Source organism: Delphinapterus leucas, chromosome 19 (assembly GCF_059928025.1).
Source record: "Delphinapterus leucas isolate spDelLeu-1000000601 "Yukka" chromosome 19, BTC_Dleu_Yukka2, whole genome shotgun sequence".
NCBI classification, from domain to species: Eukaryota; Metazoa; Chordata; class Mammalia; order Artiodactyla; family Monodontidae; genus Delphinapterus; species Delphinapterus leucas.
Genome location: NC_143147.1, coordinates 58,788,024 through 58,808,583, shown reverse-complemented (window position 1 = coordinate 58,808,583; position 20,560 = coordinate 58,788,024). Strand labels below are relative to the sequence as shown.

At 63.9% G+C, this 20,560-nt stretch overlaps 1 protein-coding gene across 1 annotated transcript in view; it reads left to right on the top strand.

The window, feature by feature from the left end:
- Positions 1-20,560, top strand: part of BAHCC1 (BAH domain and coiled-coil containing 1) — a 56,324-nt gene that overhangs the window by 21,632 nt on the left and 14,132 nt on the right. The window contains exons 3-10 of the mRNA XM_089901556.1: positions 8,147-8,269; positions 11,515-13,260; positions 13,543-13,651; positions 13,988-14,196; positions 14,349-14,507; positions 14,752-14,948; positions 15,127-15,460; positions 16,541-17,377. Coding sequence (XP_089757682.1) covers positions 8,147-8,269; positions 11,515-13,260; positions 13,543-13,651; positions 13,988-14,196; positions 14,349-14,507; positions 14,752-14,948; positions 15,127-15,460; positions 16,541-17,377 — 3,714 coding nt within the window. The remainder of the gene's footprint in view (positions 1-8,146; positions 8,270-11,514; positions 13,261-13,542; positions 13,652-13,987; positions 14,197-14,348; positions 14,508-14,751; positions 14,949-15,126; positions 15,461-16,540; positions 17,378-20,560) is intronic.

Below are 20,560 nucleotides of genomic sequence, written 5' to 3'. Positions count from 1 at the left end.
CTACCCACCCTGCATGTTGGGGAGGCAGCTACTTCGAGGCAAGGGCAGTCTGAGCAGCCCTGAAACAGCCCCGGGTCCTCCTCAGGCTGGACGTGCCCACGGTCTCACGGGGGAGGGCACGCGTGTGGGGCACTGGGCTCAGTGGGCAAACACTGGTGGATGCAGGACAAGGGGAAGCAGATGGGGCCTCCGAGCCTCCCACCTCAACACAGCCTCTGGAACACGGGGTGGGTGGGGAGCAGGGCCCATCCGGGGCTAAAGATGAGTGTGGGAGAGCAGCAGCCCCCGGGGAGAGCACCCCAGCCTGCCGGGTCCCACCTGAGGTAGCTAGTGCATCTGTCCTGGGGACCACACCACCTCCCAGGCCTGTGCCTCGGTCTCCCCCTCACACTCCCCCCTTCTCTGCCTCCGGGTAGGCTGCCCAGCCTGGGATCCCCTTCCTACGGGGTTCCCCTGCCCTCCGCCCTCTGCAGCCTCGCTCCGACAGGCCACGTGGTGTGGCTGCCTCGCTGTGAGCTCCCGGCGTAGAGGCCGGCGGGCGGGCGGGCGGGGCTGGGCCGAGTGGCAGTGCTTGCTGGCGGGCTGCCCTGGCAGCTTGCCGGGCTGCTAGTTTGACTGGGTGCCAGCTGGCTCCCTGCGTGCCGGGGCCTGTTTCTCTGCCGTGTGTGTTCAGGGGAAAGGGGGGAGAGGTGGGCGGGGGGCACGCGACATGGCTGGAGAGCGGGGGCTGGCAGGCACGGTGGGCTGCCTGGGCGGGCTGCTCAGAGGTCTGACCTCACCCTCATCCTTTCACCACCCCCAGGATGGGTGGGAAGACAGGTGCCTGGCAAAGCCTGCTTGCCGCCCCCTCCCCAGCCTGGGGCTGGTCAGGGCTAGGCCCTTGAAGGGGTTCTTAGCTTAAGGGCAAGGAGGCCAGGATGGGCTCGGGGGATGTCAGCGGGGGCCAGGAGGGTTATGGGCCCAGGCGCCTTTCCACTCCAGGCAGGGCCCCCCAGCTCTCCGTGGGTGGACCCAGTCCACCATCTGTGGGACAACTGCTAGAGCAGGGGCCAGAGCTTCCTGCTTCCCTGGTGGAGCAGCTGGGGTGCAGGAGAAGCACCCCGGAGCTGGAGGAGCCGCCCAGGAACATCTGGCCTGGGGCAGAGCTCGTCTGTGCAGCCCTCGGGCCTCCTGGCCCCCCAGGTTCACCCAAGTGAGGGGTCCTGCCAGAGACTAGACTTTCCCTTCTGGGGCCTGGGGTGGGGTGGGCGGCGGAACTGGCCCAAGGCAGGGGTGAACCAGTGTCCAGCCAGCCTGTCCTGGGTGGGTCCTAGCGGGGGTGGGGTGCAGCACAGCTGGTCCTATTGTCAGCAAGCCTGGCCCCCTCCCTCCCTACCCCACCCCCGGCGGCCTGGTGGGACCACCCACAGGGCCATGAAAGGGGATTCTGTTCCTGGGGGTTCAGCCGGGGAGGGATGGGGGCCAGAGCTGCTGTGCTCCCACAGCCTGGGCTACTTATGGTCTCTTGTGCCACCTGGAGGGGGAGCCTCGAGAGGCAGCAGGTACATGTGCCAGCGCTGGCCGTTAGCCTGGCCTGGCCTCTTTGTCAGAGCCGCACCCGCCCCGGCAGCCACTTCTCCATCCAAGGCTGGGCTGACCTCCAGTGGGGGCAGGGGCTGCACCAAAGAGCCACTGGGCACCCCCTGCTGTTCCCGGCGCCCCAGCTTCCCTGAGCCCTGTCAGCTGTCCCTCTGTCCCCCTCTGTCCCCTCTGAGGCTTCAGGGCTCACCAGGGCTTCTGGGAGCATGTCTGTGTGAGGGACAAAGGTCCCAGCCAGTGTCACCATCTGTGTGTGGTGACACCGTCTAGAGGAGCCCTCCACCAGCCCTTCTCTGAGGCAGGTCCCTGCCCTGGACCTGGTCCTTTTCCTCCAGACCCTGGCAGCTCCAACCCCTTCTCCTGGCCTCAGTTTTCTTGGTGGCCGAAATGGCCTCTGAACCTGCCCCCACAGGACCACTGACGATCACTGCCCCCCAGCCCAGTGAAGATGCCCCCACGTCTAAGCGGCACCCCTCACTCTGCCCACCTGTCCCTGCCCATGCTGGAGGCGAGGAGCTGGGTCAGTGGGAGCAGCTGGCTCCTCTGAGATCTTGGGACAGCATGGGGGAAGGGCCCGAGCTACCCAGATCCAGATGTGGGGATCAGGGCTGCCCTGCCAGACAGGCCCTCTCCCGCCAGCTTCATCTTAGTCAGAAGGAGGCCTGTCCCGTCTGGACCTCTGACCCCCTCCAGAGCCTTCTTGGGCCAGCCCTCCCTGTGACCTTGGCCCCTCACTTGGCCTTGCCTCAGCCCGCCTCCTCATCAGGGTCCCAGCCTCCGGGGACCCCTCTGTCCTTGCAGGTCCCCTGTAGCAACTGTCCACTGCTGGGCCGGGGGCCGTGGTGCCTTCCTGGGCTGACATTGCAGCAGGGGTGTGTGTGGCCAGCCCTGGGCCTGACAGGGCTGGGGAGAGGCCTGGTGTCACATCTGGGTGTGGGGCTGGCTTGCATTGTTCCTGTGGCCCCAAGCCCCGTATCTTAGACACCCCGGGGTGGTGGCGGGGGGAGGTGAGGCGTGGAGTGTGCAAGAAGGCAGTGTGTGGAACCAGGGGCAGGAGGCCTGGGCAGGGGCGGTGTAAGGGTTCCCTCCAGCTGAGCTCCCTGGCAGTCAGAGCTGCCGAGTGGGGTGTTCGTGAGGGTTTGGGAGGTCATGCCAGCTTGTTCCCAGCTCTAAGCTCTGAGATTCTGTTATCTTCTCCATCTTTAGTCCTGCAGCGAGCCCTGGGACCCAACCCTCCCCAGCACGCAGGCCCTGCTCCCTCGCAGGGACTGCTGCCGAGCCCTGCATCTCTGCTCTGTGCGGCCTGAGCCCAGCTCCTCCCTGCACAGCACGTGCCAGGAGCCCAGGACTGTCCACAACCGCCTGGCTCCTGGGCTAGCTGCCCGCTGCTTTTGTTCCAGAGGTGCCCGCGGCAGCCTGGCACCTTCCCCCGGCTCTGAGCCACTCCTCCCGGCCTGGGAACCGACCGAGGCTGCCAGGCCCAAACCTGGGGTGACTGGGGGTCAGTGTATGTGCGTGGTGGGCCAACTCTGATGGGATGGAGTGGAACAGGAATCATCCTGTACCTCCCTCGGGCCCCCACCCCAGCCCCCAACTGTGAGAGGCTGAGGCCTGGCCACTCCCTGAGGGGCCCAGCTTCCAAAGCCGCCTTCAGCCCCAGAAGGGGTCTCGCTAGGCTTCTCCCAGCAAAGCCCAGGGTGGTTGGTCCTGGGAGCTGCACTTTGATGCACGGCCTGGACACCCATGGGTTCTGACCACTGAAATCCTGAGAGGGCTTATGGACAGAAGCTGGAGTGTTTGGCAAGGAAGAGGGAGGCCATGGGGAGGGGGCTGTTGCAAGGTTACCCACTTCAGATACTAGAGCAGGGGTGGTGGCAAGTGTCCTCCCAACTTGTTGCCAATGCCCCTCCTGTACCCAGGGCAGACATTATTAGTCAATCGCAGCACTTTCTAAACTGCATGTGGAGGCAGCCTCAGAATCCTTCTTAATCCAGCATTCTGGGTGGTCACTACCGTTTAGTAGTCTTACGCACCACAGTCGAAACCCATTGGCACCCTGAGTGAAAGGGGTGTCACATGGGAGAGAGCCAGCACCCAGTTAGTGTTGGGCATTGGGTCGGGACCCCTAGCCTGGCACGTGTGGCAGAATTCAAAATGACAGGAGTGTGCAGGGCCCCAGGAGCAAGGGTGGTTTGCCTAGGTGTCTGCGGGGATTGCTGTGGGTAGAGAAAGGATGGGATCTGTCAGGGCTGGCAGGACATGGGTGGAGGGATGGCGTGGTCTGGTGGGGCTCTATCCAGAGGGGCTTTAGCCTCTGCTGAGCCCTGGAGGGTGGCCCCGACCCAGAGGAGACGGGTAGTTGAGATGGTCCGATCCGGGTTTCCCAGAGCCTGCCCAGAATGGCTGGCTATGTAAAAGGATGGTTCCTGGTCCCAGGGGTTGGGGGCTCAGCCAGTCATGTTGTGGGCAGCTGCCCTTGGGACCTGATGCCAGAACCCTGCTGGCAGCCCCTGGCCTTAACTCAGGGCTCAGTGGTGGGGAGAACTTTCTAGCAACTTGAGCCTCCAGAGAGGTGGCAATGTCTTTGTCAAGGTGGCATGGGGGGCAGGGGGCATCCGTTGCAGAAGGCCTTGCCCTCGTGGGTGTGCGTACAGGGAGCTGGGGCAGGACCCTGGTAGCATGGGGGTGATCAGAGCCCTGTGCGTCAGGCCCCTGGAAGAGTTTGCTAAGCCTTCAGTGTCTGCACTGAGCTCTGTGGGCCTGGGGGTGGGGATCTCGAGGGACCCTGTGGTGGGAGGTCCCCTGACCCCCACCCCGCTCTGGGGATCCTGGTCCTCTGTTGGCTGGCCATGCACCCCTCCCCCAGGACCTGGCCAGGAGCACTCCCACCATAGGGGATGCTGGGGGCGGGGTGCCGGGGCGTCCCAGCAGCCCAAGGACCTGGTCTGTGCTGCCCCTGCCCTGTTCAAGACTGCTTCCACTTCATTGCACCTCATTAGGTGCTGATGGCGTCAACCTTTTGTCCTCCGTTGCCACTTATGTCACAGGATTGGGTTGCCTCCTGGCGACTCAGAGCGTGGGGCCAGGATGGGGGGCATCCTCAGTGAGGTGTTCCCTGAGGCCCAGGGCCTCTCCCCGGAGCTCACCAGGGGCCTCCAAGGCTCCGAGGGCAGCAGGGCCCAGGGATACAGCGTGGGCTCGTGTGTCAGTTGGGGTGATCACAGTAGCCCGACCTCAAGGGGTGTGAGGGCCTGGGAATGATGGGGTTCTGGACCACACCACCCCTGAAAGAGTACTGGGTAGAGGAACTCTGACACCCGTCCCCTGCTCCCTGAGCCCTCTCCAGAGCCCCGCACTACCACCACGTTCTCCTCTGCAGAAGCCCCTTCGAGAACCAGGCATCTCCCAGGCTGGACGCAGCGGCCCTGGCTCCTGGTTTCAGAACAGCTGCTCTGATTCATGAAAATCATTTTTTATTTTCTTCTTCAGTTCAGAGAGTACAGTCTTGTTGGGAAAAGAAAGGGTCCTTTCTGTGGCTGGGCTGGAAGGACTTCTCCCCTTCCTCCCTCGCTGCCCCCCACCCCAGATACCCACCCGTCCGGGCCTCTTTCCTCACACTCGCCCCGGCCGCCCCACTCAGCCCTGGCCCATGCCCCCTCTGCTTCTTCTTCCGTCTCCCCCAGCTGCTGCCTCCTTCCTCCCTGAACCTTAATTCCCCTTCTGGGGTCCCAGAGGGTGGGGCTTCAGGCAGGCTGGAGATGGGGGAAGGGCCCCTGGTAGAGTTCTGTCCCCTCATCCCTGGCCACCATCTCAGGGTCAGAAGTGGAAGGACGTGCGTGGCCATCGCCCTCCCACTGCCCCCAAAGGGTGCGGCAGGAAGGAGCCCACCACTTGGCCAGCTGAATGCCTGCTCCCCGGAGGGCGGGTGGGCGGGAGGCCCAGACCTCCCGAGGGGTCATGGGGGTCTGTGCCTGGGAAACGGCGTCTGGGAAGGAGGAATTTACAGACTTCTGTTTACCAAAACGAGGCCCCGTAAAACATTTAACAGCAGCCAATTAAAGGAGGACAGCTGTGGTGGTTTAGCCACTCCCCATACTACACGCACAGGCCTCTGCCCCCGCCCCGGCCCGCCCCCACCCCCGTCCGGCTCTCGGCTTTTGTCAAGTCTTCCAGGAGCTGCGTTTAATCTAGGGAACATCTGCTCCAGATGTGTCTCTGCACACAAACCAGGCCAGTTGGCCAGGCTCTCCGAACTCAGCCGTGCCCTCGCAGGAGGGGGCTGCAGGGGGACAGGCCTGGGGGGCGGTGGGCACCTTCCCTGCGTCCTCAGATGGGCCTGGGATGTGAACCCCCAGTGGGGAGACGTCTTGGGACTTCTCAGAGCTTTCACAACGTGCACGCTGGTGGAGAGCCTCCGAATGGGGCTGGCACGGGCCGTGTTCTGCGTGGAGCACCTCTTGCGGATAGCGTTCCAGAGCTTGACCTCAGATCCCCTGGGCTAGAGAACGTGACACTGCGTCATTAGGGCTGAACGGTGGCTACTGCCGAGGGGGCTGCCAGGAGCAGGGTGCAGGGTGCGCCATTTGGACTGGGGGCCTTGATCCTGGGGCATCCCAGAGTGTCCCTGTTGGATGCCTGCCCATTTCCCATTCTGAGTGGTACTCCTGGGGCTCCTCGTCCATCCCTACCTCTGAGCTGGGTTCCACAGCCCCACCCACGCTGGCATAGCTCCCCCTCAGCCTCAGACCTGCCAAGGGGCCTCTGGGCCCCGCATGCTCACGGTGAGCTCCAGGGCTGCCCCCCATGCCCCCACAGATGCCCCCAGCGCTGAGACAGAGCCGGCCTTCGCTCTCCATCCCAACAGCTGCAGCAACATGGCAGGCCGGCCTCCGGGCCTCTGAGGGCCTGGGGGCCTGGAGGTCTGTGCTATGGCTCTGAGCCTCCCCTTCTGGAAAGGTGTTTGTCTCGTGTATTCTGTGGAGTGGAGCGGAACGTGCGGCCACGAGTTGCCACAAGGAGTTCCACTGAAACAGCAAAGGGCTCCTGTCCTAAAAGGAGTTTGGAAAACAGTTAATGAGCAGGTTCACACGGAACTCCCTGACTCAGACTCGTCCGTAACTTCAACACGATGCACTAAGTGGGGTGCTGGCACCCCTGCTCCCCAGGCATGGGGCTCACAGCTCCCTTGTTTCAAGGCACAGTTATGACCTTGTTCAAACACTTGCCCTGCGACCCGCGCCTTCCCCTCGGGGACTGCTGCCTCAGGGCCCTGCTCCAGCCCCTCCCTCTCCCTGTCCCTGAGGCCACTGCTCCCTGGGGAGACCCAATGATTCCTACTCCCTCGTCAAAGCCCAGGAGCCCCAGAAGTCAGGTGGGAAGCCGCTCCCAGCAGCCGGTCACTCTTGGGACAATCATGGGGTCCCCAAGACAAACTCTTCTGGGACTCATTTTCCATGGGGAAAATGTTCAGAGCATTAGCTCAAAGCATGAGTTGTGGAGTAAGACAGCATCCTGCCCACCCCAGCCCAGCCGACTCGGCCATCCCAGCTGCAGGCCCTCCACCCACCCCTGCCCCCTCACTGCTGGGCCTGGTGGGGAAGGACCAGCTGTGAGGAGCCACATTCCAAGTGGCTGGTAGCTCTGGGCATCCAGCAGACACACCTCCCCTGGATGTGCCTGGCCAGGACGTCAGTGCCTAGATGGGCCTCCCCGGCCAAGTGTTAGTTCTGTCTGTCTTCATCCCTTCTGGGGGGCAGGGTGTGTGTCCCAGGTGGCCAGAGCGAGGTCCAGGGTGTGGCTGGTGTTCCTGTGCTGGGCAGGGCCAGGCCAGGAGGACAAGTCCAGGCCCCTCAGAGGGACAGAGAGGGGCCTGCTTGACCTGACTGGGAAGCTCCAGGGAGGGTCTCAGGCTGGGGACCAATGCAGAGAACTCTCCTGGGGGCGATGCTGCCACGGCTGGGCACCAGCTCCTTTTGCAGATCTCACAGCACAGAGGAGGCCCGGCTGGTGGAGAGCCCCATACCTGCGGCCTCCAGCAAGGCAGAAGCCTGTCACACCCAACTAAGTCAGCCCCGGGGTGTGGGTCACTGACCCCAGAGCTGCTTGCTCACCTGGAGGCTATGGATGGTGCAGGCCCAGGTTGTGTCCAGCCCTGCCCCTCCTGGCCAGAAGCTCAGCCAGGGCTGCAAGGGCCTCTGTCCACTGTGTGTGACCACCGCGTCTCCCTCCTCCCAAGACGCTCTCCAGAGCCCCTTTTGTTGCCCTGCCTCAAAGCTCCCGCACTGCTAAGTGCTGCTGGGTGAGAAATCAAAGGCTCCCTCCTCCATCCTCCACTCTCTCCCCAGCCCATCAGCAATTCAATTTGTGCCACACCGGAGGGATGGTATTAGTCGAGTCAGAGTTAATATGATGTATTGATGGGTTGATTTCCCACCGGCGGGCTGCACGCACCAGGCTCCACGGGGCATCGCTCCCGGGCCACCCGCCAGCTTCTCGCCTCCCTGGGGTCAGGGCGGGTGCGAGCCTGGGGCCTGGAGGTGCCTCTACAGCTGTCTCCTTGCTTCTCTAGCTCCAGGGTACCCCAGATTTTCAGGGAGTCTGGCATCTACCTTCCTACCCATGAGCCACTTGGATCACCATGGAAACAGCAATGTTCTCTATGGGCAACATCGTTTCTATGGAACCCAAAAAGGCAAGTGCTGGTGTGGGGCCGTGAGGGATCGCGTGTGGCCTGGGGCACAGGTCATCCTGGAGGGGTGGAGGGCAGGACTGGGGGCTTCTGGCGTGCCAGGTAAAAGTGGCCAGCCTGGGTGAACCCTCACCTCCAGGTCTCAGGCCACGGCAGGGATAGGGGCTGGAGGAGGGTGGGCCTGCTTCTCAGGCCGCTGGAGACTTTGAACTGCAGGGCCCAGGACCACAGCCAAGCAGCAGGTTACATGCCGGGGTCAGGCGAGCTCGCTGAAAACACAGCCGTGCTCCCTGAGCTCTCGTGGCTCAGATGGAAGCATCGCAAACAACCGTGGCCCTGAGGGGTGGCACCCAGGTCCCTCAGCACCTGGCCTTTTGCTGTAGCACCCCCCGCCCCGCCCCAACAGGGGTCCCAGGGACATCGGGTGGGAGTAGGGAAGGCCCCCCAGAAGCCTGTACTTCGTGCCTCACCAAGCTAGGCAACACGGGGCCCAGGACCCACCCCACACCTGGGCCTGAGGTCAAGACAGGGCAGGGGAGGGGTGGCGGGGGGGTGGGGGCGGCAGCAGGGAAGGGGGGCAATAGCATGTCCCCAGCAGACAGAGGAACATCTACCCTGTTGGCAGGAGGTGTCGCTGGAGAGCGGATGCTGAGGTTGAGGCTTTGCTGATGAGAAGGCGGGGTTGGTGGAGCCGTGGGGAGGGCATTCCGTGAAGAGGGCATGCTCACGCCATGCGCACACACACACTCACACGTCTGCGTGCAAAGGCCCAGCCTCAAGGAGCCTGTGGGAGATGTAGCCACCTGGAGATGAGACAGGTGTGGGGAGTGGCCTGAGGCCTTGGTGCCCTGTCTCCAGGATTTTCCTTGGTGGGGTGACGTCTCATTTGCATTTTATAAAGATCTTCTGGGGGTGGTGCCCAAGAAGCTGGGGCAGAGAGATTTTTCGGTTAGTTACTGTGTTTAGATGACAAATAATGGACTTGAATGGGGACATGGGATCCCATGGGAGACCTGAAATGGGCATGAGGGTCAGGGGGTTCCCAGATAACCCCCCATTTGTGGCCCAGGCTGTAGGAGGGCGGCGCATCTGCAGAGGAGCAGTTCAGAGGGGAGGGGTGAGTTCAGCTTCCATGCAGAGGGACTGGGGGACCTGCCTTCCCAGGGGTGACTGGACATTCATGGTGGGGGGGTCAGTGCTAGAGGGGCGGATTAAGAGGTTGACCCAGGCCAAGGAGAGGGACCACCTGGGTAAGGAGGGTGGATAAGGACAGAAGCAGCTCCGGGGAGCCCAAGGAGCCCCAAGATCAGGGCTCTGAGTGGGGGTCGGCTTCAGGTGGCAGCAGCTAAGCAGGAGAGAGTCCTGAAGGGTCTCACAGAAGGAAGGGGACCCCAGAGAGGTGACCCTGCGAGGCAGGTTGGGGGCGGGCCTGTGGCCAGCCCTCCTGCCCTTCCACCGCCGTCCCCAGTCCCTTCTCACAGCCTCCCACTCTGTGACCTCAGCTTGTCTATGTCCTGGAGCCCATCTTGCATCTTTGTCCAGGCAGGGCTAGGGAAGGCCTTGGCCCAGCCCAGGGCTGGCCAGCTTTGATTGGTGCAAGTAAGACCCTGCCTACAGACAGGGCCAGGAGAGCTCCCCAGCCCCATCAAGGGTAGGGACAGACGCTGGACGCTCCCAGGGAACCAAGTCTCCTCGGGGCTGGAGGCCAGGTGCACTGCTGCCCAGAGGACAGCCCCCCGCAGGCATCCGGCTGAGTGCCTCAAACTCCCATATCAGCGCAATGTGTGCTGCTGGCAGTGCGTGTCAGGAGCAAGCAGGTGGTCCCAGCCCCAGAAATCGGACCCACAGCTAGCGACCCCCTCCAGGGTGTGGGCTACTGGCTTCCAGGAGCACTCACTGGCTGGTGGCCTCCGGCTTTCACAGTGCTGTGGTGGAGCCCCACCCAAGAACACTTCGGTTTTGGAAATTGAGCTAATTAGGTTTAGCTATACTCTTCCCCCTTGCTTTAATTAGCAGTAAATTGACAAGTAAGTTACATGACTCAGGACGGTTTTACAAATTCTGAAGGTTTCTTTTGTTCCCTCTCTGCTCCATGCCATCCAGGGTGCCAGCTGGGTGTAGATGGGGTTGGCCCCCCAGGGTCCCCAGAGACAGGCTTAGGGAGCTGTGGGTGTCCCCAGGGCTGGCTGGGGACCCAGGTAGAGAGCAAGGCACCCCAGGTTGAGGGCCCATGCTGGACAGCAAGCCATGGCCCAGTGCAGGGAGCTGGGGGTACACCTACCACCCACCCAAGCTGGATGGGCCCAGAGCTGTAGAGGCATTGAGAGCCCATAGTGGACTAGGTGGGGACGGCCATCTGGGACCATTTTCCTTTCTTTAAATGATCATCCTAGCCCCCCAGCCTGGCTGGGGGCCTCCCAGGGTATTCAGGAGGTAGGTGGGCCGGGTCCTTCACACCCAGCCCATTCTCAGACACATACCTGCCCTGGGCCTCACTTCCTCCTGGGGGTCTTAGCACTTACAGGGGGCTACTAAAGGTTGTCCACTTTACTGTCCACAGTGCACGGTCCTGCTTACAGGGGCGTCTCTCAGGCAACTCTCCACGTGGCTGGGCATCCTGAGCTGTGTAGTGACCACATCACACCACATGCTGTCCACTTAGCCATTCCCCAACTGTGAGCCCACAGCCTCCGTAGCTTTTAAGGTTCTGACGGCTGTTTGTAAAGACCCAACCAGTTTACACTCCCCCAGCATCGTGTGGGGTTGGGGGAGATGCCCGTGGCCCCAGACCTCACCCCCTGGCTCTGGTCAGGGCACACTGCCGCCCACTCCTGCCTTCCCTTCACTAATTTCCACGGGTACAGCCGGGCACAGGGGCTGGGCTCTTTGCAGCTCCCATCTCCTAGGGGCTGAACATAAGTCAAAAGCTCTGGGGCATGGGGAGTCAGTGTTTAATGGGGACAGAGCTTCAGATTGGGACGGTGAAGAATCCTGGAGATGGACGGTGGTGAAGGTGAAGGCTGCATCACACGAGGGTACTAATTACTACTGAACGGCACACTTAGAAATGGTTAAAGCGCTGACGTTTACATCACGTGTATTTTACAATTACAAACCTTCCTCATAAAGTACCAGTGGGTCAGTGTCAGCTGGCAGTGGGGAGGCACCTGGCACAGTGTCTTGGGGGCACTGAGCCCTCCAGCCTCTGCCCCAGGCTTCCCGGTGACCTCAGCTCTCTCGGCACACAGATAACTTCTACCTGCGCAACCTGCCGCCCCAGCCCACGCTCCTGCCCGCCAACCACAACTTCCCCAGCGTGGCCCGGGCCGCCCCTGGCCACCCCATCGGCTCCTGCAGCCGCGACCGGGGCGAGGCCGGCCACCTGCAGAAGGGCACCAAGGAGTTCGACCGCTTCCTCATGGGCAAAGAGAAAGCCGGCAAGGCGGCTGAGGGCAAGGATCGGCCGGCGGTGGAGGAGGACGTCGTCAGGGGGCGGCACAAGCTGGTGCTGCCCGTACCGGGGGACTCGCACTGCAAGGAGGGTGGCGTGGCCCGGGGTGCCTGCGAGGGCCGCCCCAAACACCTGGCCTCCTGCCTTCTCAACACCAAGGTGCTCGACGGTGAGCTGGGCAGGTCCGCGCTGGCCAGCTGTGCGGGGGGGGTGCTGGGGCGGCCGGGTGTGGGCGTGCCGGCCTCTGGACGCTGCACCAAGGAGGCAGCCGGCCCCGTGGAGCCTGGGCCAGCCTTCGGCGAGTGCCTGGAGCGGAGGCAGCTGCTGCACCGTGCCGTGCCCTACACGGTGCCGTCTGGCCTGCCTGCCGGGCCGCCCCCACCCCTCAGCACGGCCGCCGGCTCCTTCCCCTGCCTGCAGCTGCATGGGGGCCCGGATGGGCTCTGCCCCCTGCAGGACAAAGCCCCCCGGGACCCAAAGGCCAGCGGGCCCACCTTCGTGCCTTCCGTGGGACACCTGGCCGACAAGAGCCGCCCATTCCAGGTGGCCGAGGCCTGTGCCGTGGCGGGTGAGGGCAAGGACCGGCACCTGGATGGGGCTGCAGTGCCTGACCGTGCTGCGCTTTATGGGGTCTCCTATGCCCACCTGAAGGCCGAGGGCAAGGGCGAGCGGCGGCCCGGGAGCTTCGAGGCGGCCCTCAACCCCCGGCTGAAGGGCCTGGAGTACCTGGACAGCGCAGGCCCCGAGGCCCCCTTCCCGGGGCTCCCCAAAGCAGGTCTGGACAAAAGCGGCTACTTTGAGTTACCCGCCCCCTCACAGGACTGCGCCCGGCCAAGTCACCAGGACCCGTTGGGCGGGAAAGTCACCCAGGCCTGCTGCACTTTAGACAAGACTGCCAGCAAGGAGACCCCTGTGGGTGCCCCCGGGGCCCAGAAGGTGGCTCGTATCCGGCATCAGCAGCAGTCGGTGGCCCCCGAGGTAGAGCCGGGGGGCAGCGGGGCCGAGGCCAAGCGCAAGTCTCTGGAGCTGGCGTCTCTGGGCTACGGCGGGCCGCCCCCACCCCCCTGGAGTGTCCAGTCGGGCCAGGGGGCCACCATGGCCATTAGCGAGGAGTGCAAGGCTGGCGCCTACCTGGACCCCTTTGGCGGCACCCTGCAGCAGGCTGCCCTTCTGCCTCAGGACCTGCCCGCCCCGCCTGACGAGGTCTCGGCCATGAAGAACCTGCTCAAGTACAGCAACCAAGCACTGGTCGTCGGCCAGAAGGTGCCCTTCGTGGGCCTGGGGGGCCTGAAGGCCAGCTGTGCCCAGCAGGACGGGAAGTTCCCAGCCTCCAAGGGCACAGGCCAGGCCCCCGGCGACATGGAAAGGCCCGACTGTGCCCGAAGCCGAGAGCACGACGCTCCGCATGGCGATGGGGAGGTGCGGCAGCCGCCTGTGGGCATTGCAGTGGCCTTGGCCCGGCAGAAGGACACGGTGAGCCGGGCGGAGTCAGCCTACAGTGCCAACACAGGGCGGCAGGGCCGGGCAGCCCCCGCCTTCAAAGGTATGGCCCCTCCACAGAGAGGGAGGCGTGGGGCTGTGTTGCTGACCTGCCCTCATCCACGCACCTGAGGCTCCCAGGGCTGGGCCCTGGGCCTTTGTGCCCATCACCTCCCCATGTCTCCAGGCCCTCCCAGGGCTGCCCTGCCCTGCCCCTTCCCTGCGAGGGCCACGGGTCAGGAGACCCTCTCTTAGTTCGTCGGCCCCCCTGGCTCGAAGTAGGGTTCCTGCTGGCTCCCCAGCCGCCCCAACCCTCGCCCCTTTCTACCATCTCTAACCTGTGCAGCTGGCGGTGGGCCCCGCTCCGCCCACGCTCTGGACCTGGAGGCCGAGGAGGAAAGGGTGCGTCTGTGCGAGGACCGCTTGGGGCTCGCCGGCCGTGAGCTGCTGCTGCAGTAAGAACCGGGCTGCAGCCTTCGGGGTGGGGTCTGGGCCGTGCCTCTGGGCTCACCCGATATTGCCGTGTGGGATTAAGTGGCCGCGGTGTCAGGTTTTGTGGCCTGTCTTGGGCACAGCTGTGTACCCACCCCAGGCTTTGCTGGGGTTTCTGTCCCTGTTGGAGGGAGTTCTGCTAACTCCCCCTCCCTCCTCTGCTAATTCCCCTTCTGCTGGGGGACTGCTGCTGGGACAGATACCTCTGGCGCTGAGTGTGACCCCGAGGGGTGAGGTGGAGGAGCTGGGCCAGGGATGGCAGCTGTGCTGAGCCCCCACCCATCCCCCGTGACGTACAGGGACAACAAGGACCTCGTGGAGTTCGCCCGGATCCACCCGTCAAGCGGCTGCCCTGGAGACCTGGCCCCCCATCTCATGATCGCCGGGGGCTCCTCCCTGCAGAGCAACCAGCTGGGCGGGGACCCAGCCCCCCATCCCCACCCTGCCCACCCCCCCTGGCTGCCCCGCACCCGCAGCCCCTCCCTGTGGATGGGGGGACATTCCTACGGTCAGTGCTCTGAGGGCAGGTAGGGGTGCATGGGGCAGGACAAGAGTCCTGGCCGGGCGTGGTGGTCATTGCTGGCCTGGGGCTGACAGCCCTCAGCCTGGAGCCCTGCTTCCTGCCCCGCTCTGCCTGACCTCAGTGTCCTGTCTCCCCAGGCCTCGGGCACCCTGCCCTGCACCAGAACCTGCCCCCCGGCTTCCCTGCGTCCGTGCCTGGCTCCATGCCCCCCGTCTTCCCCCTCTCCCAGGACGCCCCCACACAGCTCGTCATCCTGCCTCCTGAGCCCACGCCCCACGCCGCCCCCCATGCGCTTGGTAAGGGCCTCCCGGGCCAGGCTGCTCGCGTGTGCGGCTGTCAGAAGTGGGTCTGAGGAAGGGAGCAGCCCCACACGGGGGTAGGGGAAGGGACAGGGAGGCAGGCACCCGGCCAGAGCCCGGGAGGCAGGTGCGAGGCGGTCGAGCGGGAGGTGAGGGCTGGCAGAGGCCAGCTCGGTGGCTGGGATGCAGCCCGGCGCTCTGTCCCCGCCGGGGCTGACGAGCCCTTTGGCCTGGCCCACAGCTGACGTCATGGACCAGGCTTCACTGTGGCCCCCCATGTACGGGGGCCGGGGCCCTGCCTCCCACATGCAGCACCCAGGCCAGCTCCCTGTCTACTCGCGGTCCCAGTTCCTACGGCAGCAGGAGCTCTACGCCCTGCAGCAGCAGCAGCAGCGAGCCGCTCAGGCTCTGGAGCAGCAGCGGGCCACCCAATTCCAGGTACCTGACCCCTCGGCCACACCCAGCTGGGACCCAGGGCACTGCTGGCTGCCTCTCTGCTGCAACCTGGCCTGGCCCAGGAGTCCCCACTGCACACTCCCCCCACCCCTGCCCCACGCTGATGTGATGCCCTGAGCAGGGGGCCCAGCCAGGCTGATCCTCTGCCCCAACCCAACAGCAGAAGCCTGAGGACCGCCACCTGGAGCTGGAGGAGCCCGCCCAGGAGAAGGCCTTGAAGTCCACCCACAAGCCAGTTGCCTTAACCCCCACGGCCAAGGGCACCCCCTCACCCGCCACCGCAGGCCCTGCCAAGCTGTCACCCTGCTGCCACTCTCCCGCCCCGAAGCCCCCTGCCGCCAGCTGCCCTACACCACCGCCGCATCCTGGCGCCCCGTGCACTTTATCCGTCTGCCCCACCGGCAGCCCCGGGCCAGGCTCCAAGCTGCCCAGCGCCGAGGAGAAGAGTGGGGAGGGCCAGCGGCCCGGAGCCGACCTCAACACGTTGGAACCAGGTGAGAGCGGGCGGCACTGGGCTGGCCTTGGCCTGCCCCCCTCCACTCAGGCCTGTCACTTGTCTGGTGGGCAGAGCTGAATGGGGGGCAGGGCTGCCTGGCTTAGCACCTTCAAGGGTGTCCTCACCGACCCAGTCCCCCCAGTAGGGCCTGGGGCAAGGTCGCCTGTCCCCCTGCTCTTTCTCTTCCTTCTTCTCCACAGTCCTTCTGGGGGACCCACAGGGGAGGCACTCAGGGCCCCCGCCCCTGGCAGATGGGGCAGGATGAAGGTCAGGCCCAGCCGGCTGGCACTGGAGCCTTGTGGATAAGGAAGCGCCTGGCCTGCCGGGGACAGTGGCAGGACCACAGGGCAACAGGCACGAAGCTGGGCAAGGGAGCTCATCCTCACTGTCAGGGCCCAAAATGCCACCACTTGGGCCCAAGGCAAGGAGAGGCAGCCTGTGGTGGAGGGTCCAGGCCCGGCCTCGGCCTCTGTAGCTGCCCTCCCACCCTCCGCCCCCCAGCTTCTCCACAGCTATTTGATTCTCTCTGAATTAGGCTGAGAGTGTACACGGGAAGCCCGTGTGGCGAACATAAAATTCGTCCCAGTTCCACAAGAAGGAGGCTGAAGCCATCCGAGGTTGTTGGGGTTTTTTTTTTAGAGTTTTTTTCCTTTTTTTTTTCTTTTATTGTAGTTAATGGGGCATAATGCCTCCGACAGGCTGCCAGCTCGTTCTGGTTCAGGGAAAGCCCTGATTCAAGTATCTTGTTTTAAAATCCCCCTTTTCTGGTTAGCCACACCACACAGACCAGAGATGGCCTCCAGGGACCGCCATGGACCCCCCCCCCCCCCGCACGAGGCAGTGGCCCGAGCTGGGGAGCACACAGCTGTCCTGGCCAAGGAGGAGGGCCTGGGGGCTTCCCCTCCTGCACCCGGTGCTCCCCTGCTGCCCCCCTCAACATACCACGTCCCCATTCCTGCCTCACACATTTCACAGGCAGAGGGTTGGCTGGGGACCCTCCCCGCCAGGTGTGGGTCTGAGGTGTTTGAGGTCACCCTCACCCCCAGCTGCTCTCTCCTGACAGCGCCCTCTTTTGCAGACCTGCCTCCCGGATACACGTGCCCTGCGGCCGGCTCGGGCTTCTCTCTGCCCCGCATTGTGCACTCATCTGACCTCTCGGACCCCGAAACTATGCAAACCGCCCCGCCGGGGGCCCAGCCTGAGCTGGCCAGGACGTTCCCTCCCGGGGAGCTGGGCCCACACAGCCCCCAGAACCTGGAGGAGCCTGGGCTGCCCTCAGGGGCCAGGGAGGCTACCCAGGACCTTGCCGCACACCCCAACCCTGCCGAGCGGGGACCCCCGGGGAAGGCAGCGGACCCCAGCCCACTGGAGGGGCTGCGAGAACTGCGGTGTGGGACCCTCCTCGAGGGAGGGGGCCCTGAGGCCACTGGCCAGGCTGATTCTACTCAGGGAGGGGCCCAAGAGGAGAGGACCACAGAGGAGGGACGGGAGGAGGGAGAGCAGGGGCCCTCGTTGGGGGCCAGCCCCCAGGCCATGGAGCAGCCAGCAAGGAGCCTGGGTGCCCCGGATCAGGCCAAGCCGGGCGAGCAGCAGGCCCCTGCAGAAGCAGAGGCGGAGGAGGCGGCCAAGTTCAAGGAGGCCGAGCTGGAGGAGGAGGAGGAGGAGGACTGGGGGCTGACTCCCGAAAACAGCCAGCCACCCAGGGAGCTGCCGGGTCTGGACGCCCTGGTGGCAGCCACCATCAACCTGGGGGATCTGCCCGCTGTCAGCCCACTGGACCCTCAGCCCCCCACTGTCCCTGGGCCACCCAGCACAGCTCCCCTGCCCCGTAGCTCAGGGATTCATGGCATTGCCCTGCTCAGCGAGCTGGCCGACCTGGAAATCCAGCAGCAGAGGACTGAGCCAGACCTGCAAGGTAAGCCCCATCCCTCCGGAGCCCCAGGAGCTGGACCCTTGGGCATAGGCTCAGGGTCAGCCGGCCAGTGGCCTTCAGCCCTGCTCCGTTGTCCCCACAATGTGGCCCCTTGTCAGGAAACCAGGCAGGTGTGCCCACACGGTGTTACCCCCAGCCCTGGCTGCAGGATGAGCCATGGGGTAGGGCCTCAGGGCCAGGCCTACACCCTGACGACAGTGTCAGAAAGGTGGCTGTGGACATTCACGATGCCCTGAAGGGGCTTGAGGGTGTCTCCAGTTTACACACAAGGATGCCAAGGCCCACAGGGGTGGGGGTGAGGGGGTCAGGTCACTAAACTACGGCCTCACAGCCAGGAAGCGGGTAGGAAAAATGGTGCTCTAGCTATAAGCTTTCACTTCCTTGGGTTTTGCAGCTTCCGAACCTAGCCTGCACGGGGCCCAGCTCAGGACGTGGCAGCCCTCGCCTCCCAGGCCCCGGGGAGGTGGCACCCCCCACGTCCCCCTCAGCCTCACTAGGCCTTGGGGCTGACCTGTGGGACAAGATGCTCCTGGGCTCCCTGCACCCTGCCCAAGGTCCCCAGGGTGCCAGCCCAGGGCTGGTGCCGCCCTGACTCGGACCAGAGCCCAAGGGCCAGGTGTTTGCTTAGGCCTCTCTAGCACTTAGGTCCCCCACAGGGACCCCTCCCAGGCGCTCCCTGCCGGAACCCCTCAGGCGGTGGGGGGAGCACCCCCAGCCAGGCTTTGTGCCCCGTTGATATTTATAGAAAGAACCCAACGAAGTCCTCAGCTGGCCCACTCGTTTTCCCACTGTGTGAAGCTCTCCACTGCCCACTGCCAGCCACCAGCACCTCTTGTGCTGCGTGGAGATACGTTCTTGTAAAGTTAATTTCCCTGAAGGTCTCTGTGTCACTCCTCTCTTGTCTGACCAGAGGGGCCACCACTGTGCTGAAGAGAGTAAGCCGGGGAGCCCTTGCCGGTCAGGAACTCTCGGAGGGCCTCGCTTGGAGCTGTAGCGTGAGGCGGGGCTGCCCCAGTCAGGGCCTTGCTGCCCAGAGCCACTGCGTGAGTGTGGCTGGCGTGAGGGTGCACTGAGCAGGCTGCCGGGCGCCATGTGTGTGGCCACCGGTCTGTGCACGTGAATGCCTACTGGACCCGTGCCCATTCATTGAATGGATGCTCACGTGTAGACCACGTGTGTCCCATTGTGGGTATTGCAGCTGCCAGCCCAGGCCAGGCCCTGCTGCCACTGCTGGGTCTCCACCCAACCCTTCCCTTCTGGAACCTTCAAACCCCCCTCTCCCCTCCTGTTTCTCCCAAGACCCCCGCCCTCCCCTCTTGGAGCCCTCAGGCCTTCACCCTCCCCTCCTGCTGCTCCCAGGCCCCCACCCTCCCTCTGTCCCAGTTAATTGGCCCGTCTGCGCAGCCTCTCAGCTCTAGAGCCGTTCCCTGCAAGCTCAGTGACTGCTTTGCCTGAAATTACTTAGGAAATCAGCTCATTTTCTGAGCAAGAGGCAGGACTCACAGACAGAGGAGGCGGGAGAAGACCATGCCGGGAACAGGCCAGGGTACAGAGGGGAGAGGGAGGGGTAGAGATCCAGAGGGACATCGGGGCCTCCTGCCCCCTCCTCCCAGAGGAGACCCCCTGAAGTACCTCCCAGGCCAGGCAGAGCTGGTGAAAGGCCAGGTGGCAGCCCCTGAGAAGTGGGGGTGAGGAGGTAACCAGGTTCTGAAAGGTGACATGGCCCCCAACTCCCATAGCCGGGCCGGGTGGAGCTGGTGTTCAGGTCCCGGGCTCTTTGCTCCCAGGCTGGGGCCAGCCCCACCCTCACTGATGTGGGCGTCCAGAGCCCTCACATCCCCCACTAGTAGGACTTGGCCGCAGGACCCTGGCTTATCCCCCACCTGGGCTCAAGTCCAGGGAGCTCAGTGGGCAGGCTGCCCAGCCCGCGGACCTCCATCGCAGGGGGGCAGGGACTCAGGCCCCAGATGGAGCCCTGGGGTGGGAGGGAGTCGGACACTTCTCTGGCCATTCACTTGGCTGGCGTGGATGGTGGGGCCTGCCTGCAAGGGCCCATCCCCAAGACACCCAAAATGCTCCACTCTGCATTTGGAGGGGCCACTGGGGGGCATGGTGCCCACTGGGCTTCCCATCCACCCTGGAATTTTGGGAAGGCCAGGCCCTGTCCCTTCCGGAGTATGGTTGCCCCTTGTTCCTGAGTGACCCACCTGGTTTAGGTGAGTCAAGATCCCAGACCCCCCTTTTGAACTTTCCTGCTGACCTGCACCCCTCCTCCCACCTTCTCCTGGCCCCAACAGCTTCTACCGGCCTGGCTGGTTGGGGGAAGTCCAAGCCTTGGCCCTCTTCTGTGCCTGTGGAGCCCTCAATCTGCCTGGACAGCCCAGCCCTACATCTCTCCTGGGACAGGGATTATAGACCCCCGAGGCTTGGGGGTGGGGCTGTTATTGTCTGCCGCACAGCTCCCTGAACTGGAGAGCAAGGCCGGTTGTTGTTTGGAGGCCAGAGAAGAACCCAGCAGCACCGCCACCCCTGCCATCTGCCCGAGCCCACCATCCCCTCGCAGAGCTCACCCTGCAGGACTTTGCAGTCTCAGCAGGCTTAGCCTGAGGAGTGGGGGCCGGGGTGGGGGGGCTTCAGGGAGGAACAGAGGGGCTTCCTAGCAGTCACAGTAACCCCAAGAGATGAGGAGACCCTGTGGAACTTTTAGCTGAAATGGGGCTTGCAGATATCCCTGCCCCAGCTGGAGATGGGAGGAGAAAGCCCCCCCAGCGCCTCCCCCACCTTCCCAGGGCACCTTTGACCCAGCAACCCACCTCTGGCCTTGACCCAGCACTGCGTACAGAGGGTTGAACTTCCGGTGTCCACCTGTGCTTTGTCCCATTACTGAGGGTGGGTCACCATGATAGCTCCATCAAGGCTATGGCTGGGCACTTCCCCTTTTGTAGTTACTAAGTATTTCGTGGGGAGGGACTTTGAAATGCTGTGATATCCCCTTCCTCTTCAAACATTGGATTCATTTATCTATATCAGTGTGACTTGTGGATTTTTATTCGCTTCAATCCGTTATAATTTGTCACTGTCACTATTTAATTTTGGTGATTGAATTATCTCAGATTTGGCCCCTTCAGCTGGATCATCCTCTGAGAACTTCCTGTGTTCCCAGCT